Source organism: Micromonas pusilla, assembly GCF_000151265.4.
Source record: "Micromonas pusilla CCMP1545 genomic scaffold MICPUCscaffold_17, whole genome shotgun sequence".
Classification (NCBI taxonomy): domain Eukaryota; kingdom Viridiplantae; phylum Chlorophyta; class Mamiellophyceae; order Mamiellales; family Mamiellaceae; genus Micromonas; species Micromonas pusilla.
Window position 1 is genome coordinate 543,067 of NW_003315898.1, and position 20,361 is coordinate 563,427.

Here is a 20,361-nt window from a genome sequence, read left to right on the forward strand (position 1 = left end):
ATTTCAGGCTGGCGCGGGCGCGGGCGCGGGCGCGGGCGGCGGGGGCGTCTCCGTGCGCTCCACCCCCTCCGGCGAGCTCGTCAGGCTCGAAACCGACGTCCGCCGCGGCGTCGGCGACCCTTTCCCGCTCCCGCCGCCGCCGCTGCTGAAACTCAACCGCCCGCCGCTCAGCCGCATCATGGACGCGACTTTCCTCCCGGCGCGCTTGAAAAACCCCTCGTACTTTTTCTTCAATTCCATCTGGGTCTCTTTCAGCGTCGGCCCGCCGCCGCCGTCCGCCTGCATCCACGCGTGCTCCAAAGCCTCCTTCGCGCTCAGACGCGCTCTCGGGTCTTTGTCTAGGAGCCGCAGCACGAGGTCTCGCGCGCTCGGGGACAGTTTCGCCCAGACGGGCTGGTCGAACTTCACCGGAGACGACTTCACGAGCTCGTACAGCTCCCGGTCGTCGTCCTCTATTTTCGGCGTGAACGGCGCGCAGCCGCAGAGGAGAATGTAAAGGATGACGCCGCACGCCCACGCGTCCACTGGCGCCGCGTGCGCGCTCGAATCCCCAGGAGTTGACGCCAACACTTCCGGCGCGGCGTACTGCGGCGTCCCCGCGTTCGCGCCTCTCAGCCGGTCCTTCGCTTTCTTCGCGAGGCCCAAGTCGCAGATCTTCACGGAGCTCACGTCGTCCTTCGCGCCGAGGAGCAAGTTCTCCAACTTCATGTCCCTGTGCGTGATGCCCTCCTCGTGGAGGTACTTGACCCCACGCAGCACCCTGCGAAAGATCCCTCGCGCCATGTCCTCGTTGTACTCGCCATCGTTCGCGATCGCGTCGAGGAGGTCCCCGCCCGCGAGGTACTCCGTCGCCATGTACACCTTGTCGACGCCGCGCGACTGAGGGTCGCTCCATACGAGCGTATGTCGGGGTGGAGTTGGAAGGCGTCAGTCGGAGTTGAAAGGCGTCGAGGGCGGGTATTGAAAGCGAGGTGTGGGCGGAGAGAAACGCCGGGAAAAGTCCTTAAGGATCGGCGTTCACCACGCCGACGCGGTCGTATGGGGACCAGTGTATAGAACGCACCTCGTCTCGTTCGTGGAAGAATTCGTGGAGCCGTATCACGTGCTCGTCGTTCAGCTTCGCGAGCAACCCGATCTCGTACCACACGTTCGCGCGCTCGCTCTCGCTCCTCTGCGTCATGTCCATGATCTTCATCGCGACGCGGACGCCGTCGCTGACGCGCGTCGCGAGGTGCACGACCGCGTAGCCGCCCGCGCCGATCTGGGATCGCAGCGCGTAGAGCTCGTGAACGTCCGCGGCGGTGGCGCGCGCGGGCGGGCCGGTGGCGCGCGCGGGCGCGGCCATGTCGAGGACGGCGTGCTGGACGGAGGAAGGGGAGGGAGGGGGGGGGAGCGATGGGTCGGGAGGATGGACGGCGGCGCGTCCGGGCGAGGAGGGGAGGGGGGGCGCGGGGTGTTGGCGCGAAATCGCGGGCGCGCGTCTCCGACACGCGCGGCCAGCGCGGCAATCCGAACCGAATTTGGGATGAGTCGCGAGGTTCGGCGCGAGGCGAGGCGACGCACCGCGCTGTTCGACGGGCCGCACCCCATGCCGCGCCCCATGCGCGCGGTCGATCTCCGCGGAAGCGCGAGACGCCGCCGCGCGCGAGACGTCGCCGCCCGGGGCGACCGAACCTGCCGTCGAGGAGGGAGGGAGCTCGAGCGTCGAGACGACCGGCTCGCGAAAAGTCGCGCGAGTGATAAAAATTTATCTAGTCTAAAAAATTATCTAGCTAGTCCAACGCGTCCACCGTCGACGGCGGCGCGTGAATCGTCACCCCTCGTCCTCGTCCGCGAAAAGCTCCCCCTGACACCTGCGCATTGTGAATCCGCGCGGGAAATCCGCGTGCGCGCCGTCGTCCATCGCCGCCGTCGACCCGCGCATCTCCGCGATGGCCATCTGCGAGTACCGCACGTCGTACCGAGCCTCCGGCGGGAGCTCGCTCCTCTGCACGACCACCGGGGGGGTGCCGTCGTGGCAGTCTAAGTACACCTGCGGGTCGCTCTCCATGTGCGTCGCCTGGCAGCACTCGCACATGCCGCCGATGAGAAATTCTCGGTACCGAGCGCGAAGTAATTGTGCGGGGTCGTAGGACGCGGCGTACGCCTTCGAAGGAAGTTGAAAGGCGCGATCGGGTGGAGTTGAAAGGCGTCAGGCGGAGGAGTTGAAAGGCGTCGAGGTGTGTCGGGGCGGAGAGAAACAATGCACACGCCGCCGGGAGAGAAAGAAAGTCCTCAAGGATCGGCGTTCACGACGCGGTCGCGGTCGTACGGGAACCGGCGTGAGAAAAAGTTCTTAAGGAATGACGTTCACAACGCGGACGCGGTCGTATGGGGACCAGTGTGGAAATAGAACCCGGGCGGGCCCCACCTCGCCCGTCAACGGTAGCCGCTGCCGGCACTCCGGGCACGACAGCGGGACGCCCTTCGCGTCGCACGTCGCGAACCACGGCGCGAGGCATCCGCGGTGGAAGACGTGCCGACACGGCAGACCCATCGCGTCGGCGTCCGAGGGGCCCGGCGTCTTCGTCTCGCCTTCTTCGCTTCCCTTCGTCTTCGCCTCTTCGCCGCCGGGGTGGAGTTGAAAGGCGTCAGGTGGAGTTGAAAGGCGTCGCGGGCGGGGATTGAAAGCGAGGTGTGGGCGGAGAGATGCGCCGGGCAAAGTCCTTAAGGATCGGCGTTCACCTCGCGAACGCGGTCGTATGGGGACCAGTGTATAGAACGCACCTCCTTCGCCGCCGCCGTCGCCGACGACGACGACGCGTTCGCGGCACACCGCGCACGCGTCGTCCCCCTCCGCCCCTCCCCTCACGCCGACGATCCCGTCGCCGAACCGCTCGAACACGACGTCGCCGTCGCCGACGCACCCGGGCGCGACGGACTGCATCATCGCCTCGATCCCCGGCTTTCCCGTCGGCGGCCGCCCGAGGACGCCGCATCGCTGGACGACGACCATCGGAGGTCGCGCGTCGTCGTCGTCGTCCCTCGCGCCAAGGCCCTCCGTCTTCTCCAGCCACGCGCTCGCCGCGTCTACGCGGTCGAGGATGTCGGAGCGATCGCGGTCCTCCTCCGCGCTGATGCCCTCGCGTCGCGCGAGCGCGTCGCGCACCATCTCGCGCGCGACTGAGGGTCGAGGGTCCATACGAGCGATGATATCGGGGCGGAGTTCAAAGGCGTCAGAAGCGGAGTTCAAAGGCGTCGAGGTGTGTCGGGATTGAAAGCGAGGGACCCTGGGCGGAGAGAGACGCCGGGAAGTAAAGTCCTCAAGGATCGGCGTTCACCACGCGTGCGCGGTCGTATGGGGACCAGTGTGATATAGAACGCGCCGGACGTCCGCACCGAATCGTCGCGGCCGGGCCCCGGACGATGATTCGGGTGCACGAGGTTCACCGTCCGAATCGACTTGATCCCGGGGATCCCGTCGAACTCCACCTTGACGCGGAACGGCACGCCGCCCTCCGCGGCGACTGTCGCGTCGTCGAGCGACCCGACGCCGACGACGCGGCCCACCGCGCCGTTGAGCGCCATCCCGGCGTCGGACGTCAGGTGGACGCACTTCACGACGTCGCCCACGCGCCGCGACGCGTTGTCGCGAATGAGCTGCGGCGCGAACGCGGCGAAGCGGTCGGCCATGACGGAGGAGGAGGAGGAGGAGGAGGAGGAGGAGGAGGAGGAGGAGGACGCGCGCGCGCGCGGTCTCGTATCGGTCGCGATGAAGAAGGCGCGACGCGCGCCGCGGTGAGTGATGAGATCCGACGTGCACACTCGTCCACCTGTCCGAGAAAACTTTCAAAGTCTTCAAAAGTTCTTCCGCTGCTCTACTCGTATCCGCCGGCGCTCGCCCGCCCGCGCTCCCTCCCCTCGCGTGCCCTTCACGCCTCGCACCACACGACGACGTGCAAGAGGTGGTCGCTCCCCTTCAACGTCGCGTGCGCGCGCTCGAGCTCGGTGTCGAGCTCTAGCGCGACGCCCTGACACACCGCGCGCGTCGGCGCGAGCACCCCCAGTCCCGCCAACGCCGAGCGCACCGTAGAGGTCCTCGTCGTCGTCGTCGTTCTCTCTCTCTCTCTCTCCCCGCCAGGGTCCTCCGCCTCCTCCTCCTCGCGCATCACGACAAACACGGGCGCGGAGACGATCTTGACCTCGCCGAGGCACTTCACCTCCCTCCTCGCGTCGCCGGCGAGGAGATAGAATCGCACGGGGACGCGTCTTCTCGCGTCGGATCGCTTCCCGCTCCCTCCTCCGCTCGAAGACTCCGCGCCTCCGCGACGGGATCCTAACGCTTCCTCCGCTCGCCACGCCAAGCGCCGCTCGCCGTCGACGACGCTGCGCCATAAGTCCGCCTGCGCGGCTCGCGTCATGGACATCACCGCCGCGGCGCTGCCTCTCGCGACGCACATCGCCTCCTTCAGGTCGTTGAAGAAACGCGCGCGGACGCTCTCTTCGTCGTCGCAACGTATCAACCCGTCCGCGTCGTTTTCCTTCGCTGCGATTGGTCGAGTGAAGACACGTGTCAGTATCTCATGCATGGTATTGGCGGATATATATCATTCCCACGTGTCAAAACGAACGAAACGAACGAGCGAACGAACGCGAGGTTCCCGGCGCGTGGAGAGAAGGAAGGAGCAGTCTCACCGTCCTCCCCGCCGCCGCCGCCGCCGCCGCCGCCGCCGCGGGCCCCGTACGCGCGGTAGTGTATCGTCAGCTTCCACGGCAGCGTCCCGTGCGTCTCGTCGCTCGCGCCGCACGTCACGTCGCGCAGCACCCCCGCGGTCATCCCCCACCGAAGCGGCGTGCCCTCGTGGTCGAACCACGGCGTCGCCGTCGCGGCGTCTGCGGCGCGAGCGGTCGAGGGCGTCCGCGCGTCAGTCGCGCGTCAGGGCGCGCCATCGGTGGATAGACTATGGTGCGCGCGTGGCAAAACGTGCGGTCGAAAGCGCGCGAAAGAAGAACGAACGCCTTAAGGAACGGCGTTCACCACGCACGCGAACGGGGTCGTATCGTATGGGGAGCAGTCTCAGTCTCATCTCACCGACGCCCGGCGGCAGCGACCTCGCGAAGTGCGTCGCGCATCGACCGTCGCGCGCGTGCCACAGAGGCAGGAACGCGCCGCGCGGGACGAGCGCGTAGAGCGGCGGCGGCGGCGACATCTCCGCGACCTCGTCGCGCGCGAGGCGGATCTCGCACGGGACCGCGCCGCGCCAGAGCTCGCTCTGGAGGAGCTCGTCCGTCGACGGCATCGTGACAGCTGTGATGGAACGCGTCGGTCGTCTACCGACGCGCCCCCGTCGGGTCGGGTCCTCCCCCGCGACGCACTCCTTCGATGATCCTTCGACGCCTTCCCTCGCCGTCCGTCCCGTCTCCGTCCTCCTCGCGCGCCGGCGTATCGAGCCGCGCGCGCTCACCCTCCTCCTCCTCCTCCTTCCCGCCGCGTCGTCGTCGTCGTCGTCTTGTCCTTTTCGTCGACGAACGCGCGCAGATCTGGCGGAAGCGAATATCCGCACGCCTCGACCGCGGACGCGAAGCCTCGGAGGACGACGGGGCAGTTGGACGCCGCCCACGCCCTGGACGACGCGTCCGTGTTGAGCTTGTGGAACGCGGCGTACGCGGCCGCGAGCGCGCCGAGCTCGAGCGCGACCGCGTACGCGACGAGCTCGCGCGCGCGTCGCATCTGAGGGGCAGTCTGTCTGTCGCTTCGAGTCGAAAAGTTTTTCCGAGAAATGCAGAGCGCGGCGACCCGTTCGCTGGCATTCCCGACGGACGCGGGGCGTCGTCCGCGTCTCCGCTCGCGAGCGCGCGCGCGATGCCGCGCCCCGCGAACGACGACGCGGGCGCCGCCGCGGTCGCGAACGGCGACGACGGGTGTGCGCCCTCTCGCGCCTCTCCGTCGTTCGTCGTCGTCGTCCGCGACGAGTGTTGAATGAATGAATTCGCGAGATCGAATCGATCGCCCTCGCCTCGCCTCGCCTCTGACGCCTCCCCTCCCCCCTCCTCCTCCCCCCCACCCCCCAAAAATCTACAGACGCTTCTCCTATCTGGACCCCGCGCCCGCCGGCGCGCCGCCGCTCTTCGCGTCCGCGCTCGTCCCCGTCGACGGCGCGCGCGACCCGAGCACGACGCTGCGCGTGACCGAAGACGTCGTCGCCTTCGCGGGAGGCGCGGTCCATCGTTTGGAGTGGTGCGCGGACGGCGCGCACCTCGCGGTGGAAGCGCGCCCGCGCTCCAGACCGATGCACTACTTCGACGAGCTCGGGACGGAGCCGCCCGAGCGCGACGGCGTCGTGCAGGTGTGGCGCTTCGACGACGGACGACGACGAGGCCATCGACCGGGCGACGGCGAATCCGTGGAATCCGTCGGCGCGAACGCGTCAGGCGCGTTCTATACACTGGTCCCCATACGACCGCGTTGGCGTGGTGAACGCCATTCCTTAAGGACTTTTCCCGGCACATCTCTCCGCCCATCCCTCGGTTTCAATCCCGACATACATCGACGCCTTTCAACGCCAACTGACGCCTACGAACTCCACCCCGACGTTCGCTCGTATGGAACGACCCTCAGCCGTGCTCGGCATCTCGCACTCCGGCGGCGACGTCTTCGACATGAAGTGGGCGCGATCGCCGCCCTCCGAGGTCGCCGCGCTCGAGGGCGCGGACGCGACGCGTCACGACGACGCCGCGAATACCCTGGGCGTGCTCGCCGTCGCGCTCGAGACGGGCGCCGTCGAAGGTGCGTTCTACGTCGCGCCGGTCCCAGCAATGCGACCGCGTCATCACACTGGTTCCCATACGACCCCGTTCGCGTGGTGAACGCCGATCCTTAAGGACTTTTCTTCCCGGCGTGTCTCTCCGCACATCCCTCGCTTTCAATCCCCGCCCGCGTTGCCTTTTAACTCCACCCCTGACGCCTTTCAACTCCACCCCGACGGAACGGAACGGAACGTCCATCGATCGAAGCGTGGCTCGTGCCGTCTCCCGCGAGCGTCTCCGCGACGCATCGAACGCCGCCGCCGACGATCTCGCCCAACGTGTGCTTCCGCGGCGTCCTCCCGCCCAGCGCCGGCGTCGCGCTCGCGCTCGACTGGGCGTGCACGAAGCCGAAGCGCCGGCTCGCGGTGGCGACGAGCGGTGGGTGCGCGTATCTGTTCACGCTGGACGGCGGTGAGACTAGACTGAGACTGCTCCCCGTACGACCCCGTTCGCGCGCGCGGTGCCGTTCCTTAAGGACTTTTCCCGTCGTCACTCTTCACCCGCGCTTCCCTTTCAACGTTTGACCGGTAAGACGTTCGACTGACCGATCGCTTCAGACGCGACGCCGATGGAGCCGACGATTCGAATCGCGTCGACAGGGTACCCGCAGCGATCCATCGCGTGGGCGCGGGATCCGAGCGAGCCGGAGGATCCGGACTTCGAGGACGACGGGCGAAGCGGGGGGGGGACGACCGCGACGACGACGACGACGACGACGGCGGCGACGACGGCGGCGGCAGCGGAGGCGGCGGCGGCGGAGGCGGCGAGCGAGAAGACGAAGAAGACGAAGAAGACGAAGAAGACGCCGGCGCCGGAGGCGGAGGAGGCGGAGCCTCCCGCGAAGAAAAAACGCGGCCGACCGAAGAATGTCAAATCGTCGGAGACGGCCGAAGGCGCCGCCGCTCTCGCCGCCGCCGACGCGGAGACCGCGACGCTCAAGCCCGCGTCGCTGCGAACCGTCCTCATGATGTGCGGGCACTGCATGACGTCGCCGGTGATTTACGACACCCGAGACGTCTTCTCTCCGATCGTCGGCAACAGGGAATTTTTCAGCGGCGGGACATTCCTCCTCGCGTGCGCGTGGCTCCCGCGCGGGATCCTTGTGGTGCGTTCTATACAAACGCTTTTCACCCATAGCTCGGTTTCAAATAATATTTGATCGCGTCTCCTTTCAACTGACCGATGAACTATTTTTGTATGGAACCTTCGACCCTCAGTCCGCCGCGGACAACGGCGCGGTCGCGACGCACGACCACTTCAACCCCGAGCTCGTGGACGTCCGCGACGGCCACGTCCCCGCGAAGCAGATCATCGAATACGCGTGGGGCGTCGACGCGAAGAAACCGGGCGGCGGGAACAAGTTCAACCACGAGTCCGGCGGCGTCGCGGGCTCGGCGTGGAGCGTCGACGTCTCCGCTGTCGGCGACCGCGGGATAGCGCTCGTCGCGGTCGGCACGGGCAAGGTGTGTACACTGGTCCCCATACGACCGCGTTGGCGTGGTGAACGCCGATCCTTAAGGACTTTGCCCGGCACATCTCTGCGCCCACCCCTCGCTTTCAATCCCCGCTCTCGACGCCTTTCAACTCCATCTGACGCCTTTGAACTCCACCCCGACGTTCGCTCGCACACAAAGGTGGGCGCGTGCGTTGCGATGGTGCACGCGGGCTATGGGAACAAGACGATTCACGTGCGGAAGAAGACGCGGCTGAGAGACCTCGGCGCGGCGATCGATCTGACGCCCGTGGGGGGGTCGAGGAGAGAAGCTCTGGCGGCGGCGACGAAGGACGCGGCGGGAGGCGGGGACGACGACGCGAATTTGGATTCGGCTGACGCGGAGTCGCCGTCGTTCGGGCAGCGACCCGGCGCGCCCGCGGGGGACGCGCACGCGGTGCGATGCGTGCGGTGGCGGCCGGCGACAGACGACGACGACGGGGACGAGACGCGCTGGCTCGCGTTCGGGGACGACGGCGGGTACCTGCGGTTCCAACGGTTCGACGCGCGCGGGATGAGGAAGACGGCGGAGTTGCTCCGTCAGACGGAGGACTACTGACTGACGACGCTCGATTCGATTCGATTCTCGACTCTGTTCGATCGTATTCGATTTCATGCGCTCACTAGTTACTAGGGCCCTACAGTGTTCACGCCGCTCTTGTTCCTTTCTCACGGCGTCTTCGGCCGAGCCTTGTCCTCGACGCGATATTCGTGCTGCGCGTGGCACAGCTCTCCGAGCGCCGCGAAACTTTTTCCCGGGTTCGCGCGGCGACACAGCGCGCACACGGAGACGACATCGGGCAGCACTGTACCGTCATCACCCGCGTCATAGATCGTCTCTCGCGCGCGCGCGAGCTTCGCTCGCGTGTCCTTGATTCGGCATCGCACGCAAAACGCGTGTCCGCACGCGTTCAACGCGATCAACGGTCTCGTCTCGAGACAGATGGGGCACTCGCCTTCTTCGTGGACGCGCGTCACCGGCCCGCACGCCTTGTCCATCTCCATCGCGCAGTTGCCACTGCAAAAGCCGCCGTGGCACTCCATGAGCCACGACGGCGCTTCCTCTTCGCACGCCATGCACGGTACGAGCGCGCACGCCTCGTCGCCGCACGAGATGTCTGGGCAGTACAACCCGGGCTCGTCCTCCCAGTTTTCGCCTTGATGCGCGCGGTGGCCGCACGTGCACACCTCGTCCCATACCTCATCCTCCTCGTCCTCGTCGATGGTATAGCACTCGCAGAGGCATTGCACCCTGCATGCACCACTCCCGGAGCACGGTGGGAAGCTCTTCTTCTTCTGAGACCTACTCGTAGTGGCGCGCGCGTTAGCTACGAGATACCCGTTCACGTGCTCGCGCAAGAAGGCCTGGTCGATGGAGACCTCGAACTCCTTCTCGAGCGCCTTGTGGACGTCCTTGATAGACGTCTCTTCTAGGTCAGATTCCGCGAGGATGACGTTAAGGCGCGCGACGATTGCCTCGGCGTTCTCGGGAGCGGGCGCCATGCGGACGCGACGATAAGGTGCCGAGAATTGTGGCGGTCGCGTTCATCGGCTCTTTCTTACCGATGAAAAACCAGTGAAAAACGACAGCTGTCGGATTTCGAAAGGAGCTTTTGACTGGCTTTTGAAAGGAAGCTCAGGCGGCTCGACGTAACAACTGCCTCACACTCCGCGACGCGCGGCGGATGGGGCGACCTCCGACGATGGCGCGCGCGCGAAGGGTCGCCCGAAGAAAGACCGCGGCGCCGTGCGTCGCGATGATCGCGGGCGCGCTGATGCTGTTCTTCGCGTTCGCGGTGCTCGCGCCCGCGCCGACGACGGAGTCCCGCGCGGCGACGATCGCGCGCGAGGATCCGCGCACGACGCGATCGGCCACCCCGTCGGAAGGAGGAGGAGGAGGAGGAGGAGGAGGAGGGGGGGATCCCGCGCCGGCGGCGCGACGGGACCTCGGCGCCGCGACGACGACGACGACGACGACGACGAAGACGGTCGCGCCGCCGGCGGCGGCGAACGCGACCGCGCGGGCGTCGCGGTCGTCGTCGTCGTGGTCGCGCGCTCGCGCGGCGAAGAAAACGTCGAGGAAAGGTTCCGGATCGCGATCGAACGCCGCCGCGAAGTCGTCGCCGACGCCGAATGAACCGCCGCCGCACTACGAGCCGTTCGACTACCAACCGCGCGAGGGCTTGGACGACGCCGCGGTGAACGTCACGAAGACGCAGTACGCGGCGGGGCCGGAGGACCTGCGCGAGGTGCGCTGGACGAAAAAGACGGGCTTCGTCCTCGCCGGCGGCGGCTACGGGAACCAGTCGCACCACGTCATCACGCTCGCGCCGACGGAGAAGAACATGGGGTGGCACCTCGCGCATCGCGTCGTGAAGATCGTCAAGTACACGATCGAGCGGCACTACCCGGAGCTGATCGACGTCGACGACCCGAAGGTGAAGCCGTTCAGCGTGCTCTTCACCGTGAAGGTGAGAAGAAGAAGCCCGGATGAGACTGGTTTCCGTACGACCCGACCGCGTTCGTTCGCGCGGCGAACGCCGATCCTTAAGGACTTCGCCCGCCGTTCCTTCGTACCCCTACGTACGTAACCCTAAACACAAATCCTAACGAAATCCCCCTCCATAAATCGCATCGCCGCCGCGCAGGACGCGCCGTGGACGCGGTGCTCGGACGAGTCCTACGCGCAGAAGCACTGCGACTTCGACGCGTGGGCGCCGGTGTGGGCGTTCGGCTCGCGGCCTAAGGTGCGTTCTATACACTGGTTCCCATACGACCGCGTTGGCGTGGTGAACGCCGATCCTTAAGGGCTTTTCCCGGCGTTCCTCTCCTCCCTCCCCTCGCTTTCAATCCCCGCCCTCGAGGCCTTTCAACTTCAACTGACGCCTATGAACTCCACCCCGACGTCGCTTCGTATGGAACGCCCCTAAGAACGCGTCGTATCTCCCCGCGGTGAAGCCCGCGCCGCTGATCACGCTCGTGGACTGTTACATGGAGCGCGTGAACCCGAACCCGAACCCGAACCCGCCGCCGCCGCCGCCGAGTACGACGAACGGCACCACGGCGCCGCCGGGGCCGAAGGTGAGACTGCTTCCCATACGACCCCGTTCGCGTGGTGCACGCCGTTCCGTAAGGACTTTTCCCGTCGTCACTCTTCACCCGCGCTTCCCTTTCAACGTTTGACCGGTAAGACGTTCGACTGACCGATCGCTTCACCCACCCAGATCGTCGACCCGGACCGACCGCACTGCGCGTTTTTAAATCGCGTCCCCGAGGGAATCAAGTACGCGCGAATGCGGCGGTGCCGCCACGGCGAGAACAACGCGCACCCGGCGTGTAACCCGTACACGGGCAAGGCTGGGCTGTTCACGCTGAGCGCGGTGCGGAACGCGTCGCTGTACGAGTGGGACAATCTCATCCCCAAGGCGTTTTGGCGCGGGAACGACTTTTGGTTCTTGGGCGTGGGGTACAAAGACCGGAAACCCGCGAGCGCGTTCTACCTCCACCGCGTGCTCAAGGAACCGAGCCTGCGGCACCGCGTCGGGCTGATGCGCGCGTACTTGAACCCGCCCGGCGGCGGCGAGCGCAAGATCGGCCCGCGCACCGCGGCGGTGTTCCAATCGCTGTTAGACCCCGACCTCGTGGACGCCGCGTTTTTCGACTGGGGCAAGTACACCAGCGCGGAGGAGCGCGCGAAAGACGGCGAGCTCATGGGCGCGGACGTCCTCGAGCGCGCGGACGAGGAGTACACGGCGAGGTACAAGTACCTCCTCGACGTCGGCGGCGGCGGCGGGACCACGTTCACCGGGACGATCGCGAAGGTGCGTCCCATACACTGGTTCCCGTACGACCGCGTTCGCGTGGTGAACGCCGATCCTTAAGGACTTTTCCCGGCGCATCTCTCCGCCCACCCCTCGGTTTCAATCCCCGCCCTCGGCGCCTTTCAACTCCACCTGACGCCTATGAACTCCACCCCGACATTCGCTCGTATGGAAGTTGTCCATGCCGGGCGTGCTGCTGCATCACGAGACTTCGATGAAGGACTCGTATCACGACTACCTCACGCCGTGGACGCACTACGTGCCCGTGCGCAACGACCTGAGCGACTTGCGAGAGAAGGTGGAGTGGTGCGAGGCGAACGACGCCAAGGCGAGGGAGATATCAGCGAACGGCGCGAAGTTTGTCGAGGCGTTTCGAACGCCCGAGGTGCGTTCTATACGCTGGTTCCCATACGACCGCGTTGGCGTGGTGAACGCCGATCCTTGAGGACTTTGCCCGTCGTCTCTCTCCGCTCACACCTCGCTTTCAATACCCGCCCTCGGCGCCTTTCAAATTCAACTGACGCCTTTCAACTCCACCCCGACGTTCGCTCGTATGGAACGACCCCGAGTTTCTCTCAATGTACAACGACGAGTACCTCGGGAAGCCGTTGGGGGAGTACCTGCTCGCCGCGCGGGACGGGACGCTGCGGGGTCATCGCGGGGTGGGGGCATCGCGTCGGCGTCGGCGCGACGGGGGAGATGCGGGCGGGGACGCGGCGGAGGCGGAGGCGGACGCGACGAGGGGGGAGGACGATCTGAAGCGACGGGAGGTACGATGAAGGAAGTCGACGCCTCGCCCCGGGCGTCTGTCGGCGCGAATAGAACATCGATCGAGGTGACGACTTAATCAGTCGGCGAACATGATATGATACCCTTAGTTAGACTATTAGTAGCGTCCTCGGCGTCCGTCTCCCCGCACCGCGCGCGTCCCACTACAGACCGCTCAGCGCGTCGAACAGCGCGCCGCCGCCGTTCGAAGCGCGCTTCTTCTCGTTCACCCCCCACGCCACGCAATAGTGCGCGAGCATCATTCGAAACTCCTCCACCTCGTCCAACATCTCGAGCCGCGTCATGCGAAGATGATCGCTCGCGTCGCGCCGCGCCAGTCGATCGCACGCGTCGTTCATGTCCATCGCGCCCGCGCGCGCCCACCCGCGAGCCTGGAATCGTTCCCTCTGCGCCTCGAGCGTCGGCGCGCCCGCGACGCCCCGCAGCGGACATCCCCTCGCCCGCAAGTTCAACCCCATCTGCACGCCAAACGCGTCGTCCGGCCCGATCGGGTCGTACAGAACGAACGCGGCCGCGGGCGCGCTCGACGAGAGACGCGCCGCGAGCGCGATGACCGCCGCCGCCTCCTCCGGCTCGACGTACGCGAGACAACACTCGGCGAGGAACAGCGTCGGGATCTCCGCGTCGTACCCGGGGAGGTCGAGGAGTTTCCGCTCGAGCGTCGCGACGTCGCGGAGGTCCGCGGAGAGAAGGCGGTACCCGAAGACGTCGCGGAAGGAGGCGTCGTCGTCGTCGCCGCCGCCGCCGTCGCCGTGATACGATCCGTCCGCCAGGTTTACGAGCGCGTTCGTCATCTCGTCCTCGCGATCGCCGAAGAAGCGCTCGCGCCTCGCGCGCACGATCTCCGCCTTCTTCCGCGCGACCTCGCCGTAGTCCACCTCGACGAACAGCCCCGGCGCGCGGCCGGCGGCGAGGAGGCGGAAGTAGGACGTGTCGAAGCCCGCGCCGAGGCTGACGATCTGTCGACGACGACGCGAAGGATGATGACGACGCCGAACGCGGTCGTCGCGGACGTCGCGATCATCGTCTTCGTCGTCGTCCCCCGGAAGCGACGCGTCCATGAACGCGTCGATCATCGCGCGCATCGCGCGCACGCGCGCGTAGTACCCGCGGTTGATGAGCGGCTCGTGATGCGTCCCTCCTCCTCCTCGCTTCGCGGGGCCCCGGGGCGCGAACGCGGCCGCGAGAGGGTCGTCGAAGTATCCCAACTCGTGGCATCGCGCCTTCGCGACGGACGCCTCGTCGTTCGTGAGGCGAACCGCGGCGTCGGTCGGACGCGGCGCGAAGGAGGAGGAGGAGGAGGGGGAGGATGACGCGCCGGGATGCTCCCGCGATGGCGAAGACGCGCGCGGCGGCGGCGGCGGCATCCCCGCCATGACGCTCGATCGGAGGCGCGCGCGCGAGAGGATGTGCGCAAGCGATCTCAAAATAAAATCAAAATGAAATGAAAATAAAATACCGCGCCGCCGAGGGCGACGTCGTCGCGCGCGTCCTCACATCACATCGCGCGCGTCGTCCATCGTCCGCCCTCCCCACCACGGCGCTGCTTACATCAATCACGCCGCGGGCTTCTCACTTCTCGTCCTTCGTCGTCGCGTCGTCGAACGAGTACGTCACGACGCCGTCGTCGCGGCTCGACGCCGTCGCGGCGGCCTCACTCGCCTCCTCGACGTCGACGTCGACCTTCTTCCCGGTGACTCGCGCCTCGACGACGGCCGCGGGCTCGACGACGATCGCCGCGGAAGACGAAACGTCAACCGCCGCGGGCGCGGCCGCGGGCGCGGGCGCCGCCGCCGCCGCCGCGTCGTCCTTCTCCGCGTCCGCCGCCGACTCAGCAATCTTCGTGAAGCTCCACGCCTTGCTGACCCACGCCACCGTCGACGCCTCCAACTCCAAACCAAACTCCCCGAACAGCGCTTTCAAGTCCGTGAGCGAGTAATCCCTGTAGTACGGCTCGTGATTGAACGCGGGGAACCGCTCGAGGGCCTGGTCGAACGCCTTCTCCATCCCGAGCGCCTTGCCGTCTCCCACCTGCGCGGAGTCCACGAAGAAGAGTTTGCCGCCGGGTTTGAGCACGCGCGCGAACTCCCTCGCGGCGTTTCGACGCGCCTCGCGCGGCATCTCGTGAAACAGGTAGACGTTGGTCACGACGTCGAAGGACTCGTCCTCGAACGGCATCGCCTCGCAGTTCGCCTCGACGAGCCGCAGCGGGCCGAGGTTCGCGTACGCCGCCGACGCGTCCGTCCCCTCGAACCTCCGCGCGTGCAGCCTGCGCGTCGCCTCGAGGTAGTGCGGCGAGAGTTCGAGCGCGGTGCAGTCCAACCCGGGCCAGTTATCGCGGACGAAGCTGAGGAATCGACCGGTGCCGGACGCGACGTCCAGAAGCTTGACGTCCTTCTCCTCCTTCCCATCCATCCATTTCGACATGTACGGCAGCACCTGCCTCCGCATCGTGTCCGCGCTGCCTAGGAAGAGCGTCTCGACCTGGAAGTCGTACAGCCGCGCGCTGTCCGCGCTGAGCCAGCCGTCGGTCTGGTAGTGAAAATTTTGTAAGTAGTACGCCGGATATCTCGCGGGATCCGGCGCGAACTTCTCGCGGAGCTCCTGCCCCGCCTTGGCGTCGCGGCGCTTGCTCACGCTCGCCTGGTCCTCCAGCGTGTCGCTCGCGAGCTTGAGCACCGCGAGCGGTTCCCACTGCTCCCGCGGCGTCGTCGCCGGATTGAGATCGTACGGGAATTTATACGTTCCCTCCTCGAGGTGCGCGAGCTCGACCCTGAACAGGTCGACGATGGACGCGATGTGCTGCTCGAGAAACTGCGAGATCTCCCGCGCTTCCGCTTCGCCCAACTCGCGCCCGCTCGCCGCGTTGTTCACGATGTTGCCCAGGTTCGAGTCCTCGTCCGCGATCTTCTCGATCGGTCGCGGGTCGAGCACCGCCTTGGCGACGGCGGCGGCGGCGGCGGCGGCGTCGATGTTCGACCGACCGCTCACGCGCGACGACAGCACCCCCTGCGTCAGGAAGAATGCGAGGCGAAGGCCGATCGCGGTGGTGTACTGCGCGCGGAGGAGCTGGCGCTTGGCGTCCGCGGGGAGCTGCGCGTTGACCTGCTTGAGCGCTTCCTCGAGCGGACCGCGGATGAAGTCCGGCACGGGGAGCGACGGCGGCGCCGGGAGGCTCGGCGACGCGACCGCGCGGACGCGGACGTCGCGCGTCGTCGAGGCGCGGCTTTTGACGCGCGCGAGCGCGACGCGCGAGGAGGCGACGAACGACGACGACGACGACGCGACGCGCGCGACGCGCGACGACGCGCGACGCGACGACGCGCCGCCGCGAGCGGCGACGGACGACGACGCGCCGGCGAGGGGGGCGACGATGACGGACGGCATCGCGAACGCGCCCGAGAGAGTGCCGCGTCGACGCGACGACACGACGGTTGGCGTCTGCGCGTGCCGACGTCACCGCCCGACGCGTCGTCGCGCGAAATTTGTGGCTCGCGGCGCGGGCGTCGCATTTCGTACGCGAACCAGTTTCATCGCGACCGGGAAAACGTACCGTACGAAAAACGTACTTTCGCAACTTACTTTCGTCAAGGAAAATAAATTTTTTGCAGGAAGCCGGATCGTCCGCCTCCTCTCTCCTCCTCGTCGTCGTCGTCGTCGCCGCCGCCGCCGCCGCGTCTTCTCTCTCTCTCTCACGTCCGCACCCACTGCGGGTACATCTGCATGAATCTTTTCTTCCTGTTGATCTGATCGCACGGGTCCTCCGAAGGCTTCGAATCCCTCTCGGCTTTGATCGCCGCGTACTTGGCCTTCATAGGGCGGAGTCGAAAGGCGGAGTCGAAAGGCGTCGGTCGGAGTTGAAAGGCGTCGCGGGCGGGTGTTGAAAGCGAGCGAGGAGGGGTGCGCGGAGAGAAACGCGGCGCGCGCGGGACCCAAAAGTCCTCCTCGAGGAGGACGCGGTCGTGTGGGAACCAGTGCGCGTAGACGGATAGAACGCGCCTTCATCTCCCGCCGCCACAAGTGGACGGGCGCGTAGAGGTACTTCGCCGGCCGCACCCACACGGGCTCCTTCTTGGCGGGCTGCTCGGCACCCGCGTCGGCACCCGCGTCGGCACCCGCGTCAGCACCCGACGAATCATTCGCTGACACGTCGGCATCGCCCAGCGCGATCCCTCCCGCGATCGCGTCCTTCGCGGCGCCGTCGTCGCGGTAGGTGACGAATGCGAAATCTTTCCCCTCCGGTCGGTTGATCGTCTTCACCGCGCCGTAGGCTTCGCACGCCGCCTCGACCGGGTCCGGGCCCACGATCCCGTCCGGGATGTTCATGACGACGATCGGGTTGACCCTCAGGTCCTCCTCGTTCCAGTACTGCTCCTCGGCTTTGTAGTCCACCTGCCAGCCCAGGCGGTGGTACTGGTTATACATCGGCGACTTCGGGTCGTCGCGGAAGCCGGTCCCGGGGACGTCGTAGAGCGCGTGAAGCTGCTTCTCTTGGTGGCGCGACATCGTCGCGATGGATGATCGCGGTGGCGGGTCTTCTTCACGGGGACAGTGGACGAACGAGAGGTACGAAAAAACGGCGGGAACGCGTGCGTTAGGCGCGTCGGCGAGTGCGGCGCGGCGACAACGCGCGATGCGTTTTCTCGCGGGGAGGCGTTTTCCTTGGTTTTTTTCGGGAGTTCTCTCGGGAGGCGAAGAGGTCGTTTTTATCCGAGGCGTCATCACACCACCAACGCGATGGCGACCGCGTCCGCCGCGGCTCCGACGCGCGCGGCGCCGTTCGCGTCGTCCCCGCGCCGCCGCCGGTGCGATGCGCTTCGCCGCGACCATCGTCGTCGTCGCCGCGGCATCAGCGGCGGCGTCGTCGTCGCGTCGGGCGGCGACGGCGGGGAGAAACTCTACGTCCCCGGCGACGCCATGGGGGGCGACAACTCCCCCGAGCGAGCCGGCGCGGCGACGATGCGACGCCTCTTCACGCACGTCGCCATCCGCATCGTGCAAGGGCAGCTCGAGGGCCTCGGGAACGACGGCGGGTTCGCGCCGCAGGCGACGGGGTGGGACGGCACGGTGCAGTGCCCGGACTACGCGGACCTGCGGCACGCGATGGAGCACGTGCCGCTCGGGAACGGCGACGAGTGGATCTCAGGTGCGTTCTATCTCACACTGGTCCCCGTACGACCGCGTTCGCGTGGTGAACGCCGTTCCTTAAGGACTTTTCCCGGCGCATCTCTCCGCCCAGGGTCCCTCGTTTTCAATCCCCGCTCTCGGCGCCTTTCAACTCCGCTTCTGACGCCTATGAACTCCACCCCGATATCATCGCTTTGTATGGAATGGCCCTCATCAGCGTTCATGAAGAAGAACCCGGTCGTCGCGCTCAGGGTGCTGGAGACGCGGAAGGCGTACTGCGCGCAGTTCGACTATCGCGAGCTGAAGCGGTGCGCGGACGAGCTCGTGCTGGGGGGGAACGTGTTGCTCATGAAGGAGCACATGGAGATCAGCATGGGCGGAGGCGGCGGCGGCGGCGGCGAATAGAAATCTGATCGTGTAGTTGGGTATTTAAATCGTTAAGGTACAGTACGTTAAAGGCGTGGAGAAGACGGACGATAGCCGTTCCTCGCGCGGGCGGCGACGTCGCGTCACGTCTTCTCGCCCGGGCTCGATTCCGGGGTCGTCGTGACGGAGAGGCACAGGTCGGACGAGGAGCCGCGCTTAACCTTATTGAGAGACGCGGAAACGTCGGCGTCGTCGTCGTCGTCGGCTTCGATGATCCGCGTCACCGTCCCCACGGCGTCGTCGTCGTCGTCGGCTTCGATGATCCGCGTCACCGTCCCCACGGCGTCCTCGAACGACGGCCGCGCGCGCGCGTCTTGCGCCCAGCACGCCTCTATCAACGGTCGAACAGCATCGGTTACGACGAACGGGCCGCCGCCGCGCGGAGGGAACTCCGGGCGGCGGGCCTCCACGCCGACCCACAGCGCGATTTGCAACGCGCGCGCGTCGGACCAGACGCTCTGCTCGTCGAAAGGGACGGCGAAAGGGCCGGTCAGTCAGTCGCGATCGACGATCGAGTTTGAAACAACGAGTGTAATTAATACTAAGAAGGCGAGGCGGCGGCGCGGGTGAAATAGAAAACGAGAGAGAGGAAATAAACGCGCCTGACCCGGCGCGAGGAAGAGCGCCTCGAACGCGATGACGGCGAACGAGTACACGTCGCACTTTTCGCACACGCCGCCGCCTGCGTGGGTGAAGCGATCGGTCAGTCGAACGTCTTACCGGTCAAACGTTGAAAGGGAAGCGCGGGTGAAGAGTGACGACGGGAAAAGTCCTTAAGGAACGGCGTGCACCATGCGAACGGGGTCGTATGGGAAGCAGTCTCACCTCCGCCGCCGCCGCCGCCGCCGCCGCCGCCGCCGCTCCCGTCGTCGCTCCCGCCGCCGCCGTTGAACAGCTCCGGGGCCATGTACGCGAGCGTCCCGACCGCGTTACACGTCGCGCGCAAGTTCGTGTGCGGCGACGCGCGCGCGACGCCAAAGTCCGCGATCGTCGCGCGCGGCTTACCGGGCGGGCCGGACGACAACAGAATATTCTGCGGCTTCAAGTCGCGGTGCACCACTTTCGGCGTCCTCGCTCGATGCAAGTAGTCCATGCCCTCGCAGACGTCGCGCAGGACCCCCAACCGCGCGCGCGCGTCCACGTGCCCGTTGACGCCCTCCCCGCGCAGGGCGTCGTGGAGCGAGCCGCCGTCGACGAGCTCGGCGACGAGCGCGACGACGCCGCGAGACGGCTGGACGCACGCGGCGAAAATTTTCAACACCCGCGGGTGCCGCGACGTTCGCAAGATGTCGATCTCTCGCTCGAAGTCTCGAACCGCGGTGGGATCGCGCGTCGACTCCGATCGCATCAGCTTCACCGCGACGTTCAATCTTTTGTCGCCGCGGCGGCGGTAGCGCGCGCGGTAGACGGTCCCGGACGCGCCCTGAGGGCCATTCCATACAAAAACAGTTCACCGGTCAGTTGAAAGGGGGAGCGATCAAGTGTTGAAACCGGGAGATGGGTGAAAAACTTTTGTATAGAACGCACCTGACCCAGCGCCGGCGGTCGCAGCGAAACGTCCGCGTCGTAGGCTTCGATCGACAGCGTCTCGAACGACGGTCCATCGAGCGACCCGACGATATTGATCGACGACGACCCGATCGACTCCGAGTCTGACCCCGACTCCGAGTCCGAGTCCGAGTCCGAGTCGTCGTTCAAGTTTGAGAGCGCGTTCGTGAGCTGCGCGGCGGTGAGGAGGACGACGTCTTTTTGTCGGTGGCCGCTCGCGGCGCCGCCGAAGTCGCTGCCGGTGGTGGACATAACGCTCACGATCGAGACGTTACGCGACCTTTCGTATCCTCCAACGTGCTGCTGCTGCTGCTCCGATTGGCCAATGCTCCGGTCGTCGGCGCGGCTCGGCGAGCGGCGGCGGCGGCGCCA

At 66.7% G+C, this 20,361-nt stretch overlaps 13 protein-coding genes across 13 annotated transcripts; 3 read left to right on the forward strand and 10 right to left on the reverse strand.

Annotated features, from left to right (window-relative positions):
* Positions 1–273: 273 nt before the first annotated feature.
* Positions 274–1,336, reverse strand: MICPUCDRAFT_4465 (uncharacterized protein; the record flags this gene model as incomplete). Its single annotated transcript, XM_003064554.1, has 2 exons — positions 274–861; positions 1,064–1,336. Coding segments are annotated over 2 exons (861 nt in total), but the record flags the coding sequence as incomplete, so codon positions are not given.
* Positions 1,337–1,813: 477 nt separating this feature from the next.
* On the reverse strand, positions 1,814–3,151 carry MICPUCDRAFT_54467 (uncharacterized protein; the record flags this gene model as incomplete). The annotated part of the gene is made up of 2 exons (XM_003064555.1): positions 1,814–2,146; positions 2,348–3,151. 2 exons carry the CDS (start codon positions 3,149–3,151, stop codon positions 1,814–1,816), a joined length of 1,137 nt encoding a protein of 378 aa, XP_003064601.1.
* A 77-nt stretch (positions 3,152–3,228) lies between these two features.
* On the reverse strand, positions 3,229–3,672 carry MICPUCDRAFT_54468 (uncharacterized protein; the record flags this gene model as incomplete). The annotated part of the gene is made up of 1 exon (XM_003064556.1): positions 3,229–3,672. The coding sequence occupies one exon, from the start codon at positions 3,670–3,672 to the stop codon at positions 3,229–3,231; it is 444 nt and encodes a 147-aa protein (XP_003064602.1).
* A 239-nt stretch (positions 3,673–3,911) lies between these two features.
* MICPUCDRAFT_54469 (uncharacterized protein) lies at positions 3,912–5,279 on the reverse strand (the record flags this gene model as incomplete). The annotated part of the gene is made up of 3 exons (XM_003064557.1): positions 3,912–4,525; positions 4,675–4,872; positions 5,009–5,279. The coding sequence occupies 3 exons, from the start codon at positions 5,277–5,279 to the stop codon at positions 3,912–3,914; spliced, it is 1,083 nt and encodes a 360-aa protein (XP_003064603.1).
* Positions 5,280–5,362: 83 nt separating this feature from the next.
* On the forward strand, positions 5,363–7,310 carry MICPUCDRAFT_66650 (uncharacterized protein; the record flags this gene model as incomplete). Its single annotated transcript, XM_003064389.1, has 4 exons — positions 5,363–5,901; positions 6,062–6,411; positions 6,599–6,766; positions 6,994–7,310. The coding sequence occupies 4 exons, from the start codon at positions 5,363–5,365 to the stop codon at positions 7,308–7,310; spliced, it is 1,374 nt and encodes a 457-aa protein (XP_003064435.1).
* MICPUCDRAFT_43535 (uncharacterized protein) lies at positions 7,300–7,770 on the reverse strand (the record flags this gene model as incomplete). The annotated part of the gene is made up of 1 exon (XM_003064558.1): positions 7,300–7,770. The coding sequence occupies one exon, from the start codon at positions 7,768–7,770 to the stop codon at positions 7,300–7,302; it is 471 nt and encodes a 156-aa protein (XP_003064604.1).
* A 219-nt stretch (positions 7,771–7,989) lies between these two features.
* MICPUCDRAFT_66651 (uncharacterized protein) lies at positions 7,990–9,799 on the reverse strand. The gene is made up of 2 exons (XM_003064559.1): positions 8,421–9,799; positions 7,990–8,249 (listed from the first exon to the last, which is right to left on the reverse strand). Exon 1 carries the CDS (start codon positions 9,779–9,781, stop codon positions 8,948–8,950), a length of 834 nt encoding a protein of 277 aa, XP_003064605.1. The 5' UTR covers positions 9,782–9,799; the 3' UTR covers positions 7,990–8,249; positions 8,421–8,947.
* Positions 9,800–12,280: 2,481 nt separating this feature from the next.
* On the forward strand, positions 12,281–12,544 carry MICPUCDRAFT_54474 (uncharacterized protein; the record flags this gene model as incomplete). The annotated part of the gene is made up of 1 exon (XM_003064390.1): positions 12,281–12,544. One exon carries the CDS (start codon positions 12,281–12,283, stop codon positions 12,542–12,544), a length of 264 nt encoding a protein of 87 aa, XP_003064436.1.
* A 544-nt stretch (positions 12,545–13,088) lies between these two features.
* Positions 13,089–14,165, reverse strand: MICPUCDRAFT_4965 (uncharacterized protein; the record flags this gene model as incomplete). Its single annotated transcript, XM_003064560.1, has 2 exons — positions 13,089–13,847; positions 13,902–14,165. Coding segments are annotated over 2 exons (1,023 nt in total), but the record flags the coding sequence as incomplete, so codon positions are not given.
* A 562-nt stretch (positions 14,166–14,727) lies between these two features.
* MICPUCDRAFT_4723 (uncharacterized protein) lies at positions 14,728–15,468 on the reverse strand (the record flags this gene model as incomplete). The annotated part of the gene is made up of 1 exon (XM_003064561.1): positions 14,728–15,468. A coding segment is annotated over one exon (741 nt), but the record flags the coding sequence as incomplete, so codon positions are not given.
* A 1,112-nt stretch (positions 15,469–16,580) lies between these two features.
* Positions 16,581–17,394, reverse strand: MICPUCDRAFT_49257 (uncharacterized protein; the record flags this gene model as incomplete). Its single annotated transcript, XM_003064562.1, has 2 exons — positions 16,581–16,697; positions 16,945–17,394. The coding sequence occupies 2 exons, from the start codon at positions 17,392–17,394 to the stop codon at positions 16,581–16,583; spliced, it is 567 nt and encodes a 188-aa protein (XP_003064608.1).
* A 231-nt stretch (positions 17,395–17,625) lies between these two features.
* MICPUCDRAFT_54478 (uncharacterized protein) lies at positions 17,626–18,420 on the forward strand (the record flags this gene model as incomplete). The annotated part of the gene is made up of 1 exon (XM_003064391.1): positions 17,626–18,420. The coding sequence occupies one exon, from the start codon at positions 17,626–17,628 to the stop codon at positions 18,418–18,420; it is 795 nt and encodes a 264-aa protein (XP_003064437.1).
* A 916-nt stretch (positions 18,421–19,336) lies between these two features.
* Positions 19,337–19,753, reverse strand: MICPUCDRAFT_8132 (uncharacterized protein; the record flags this gene model as incomplete). Its single annotated transcript, XM_003064563.1, has 1 exon — positions 19,337–19,753. A coding segment is annotated over one exon (417 nt), but the record flags the coding sequence as incomplete, so codon positions are not given.
* Between the last annotated feature and the right edge of the window lie 608 nt (positions 19,754–20,361).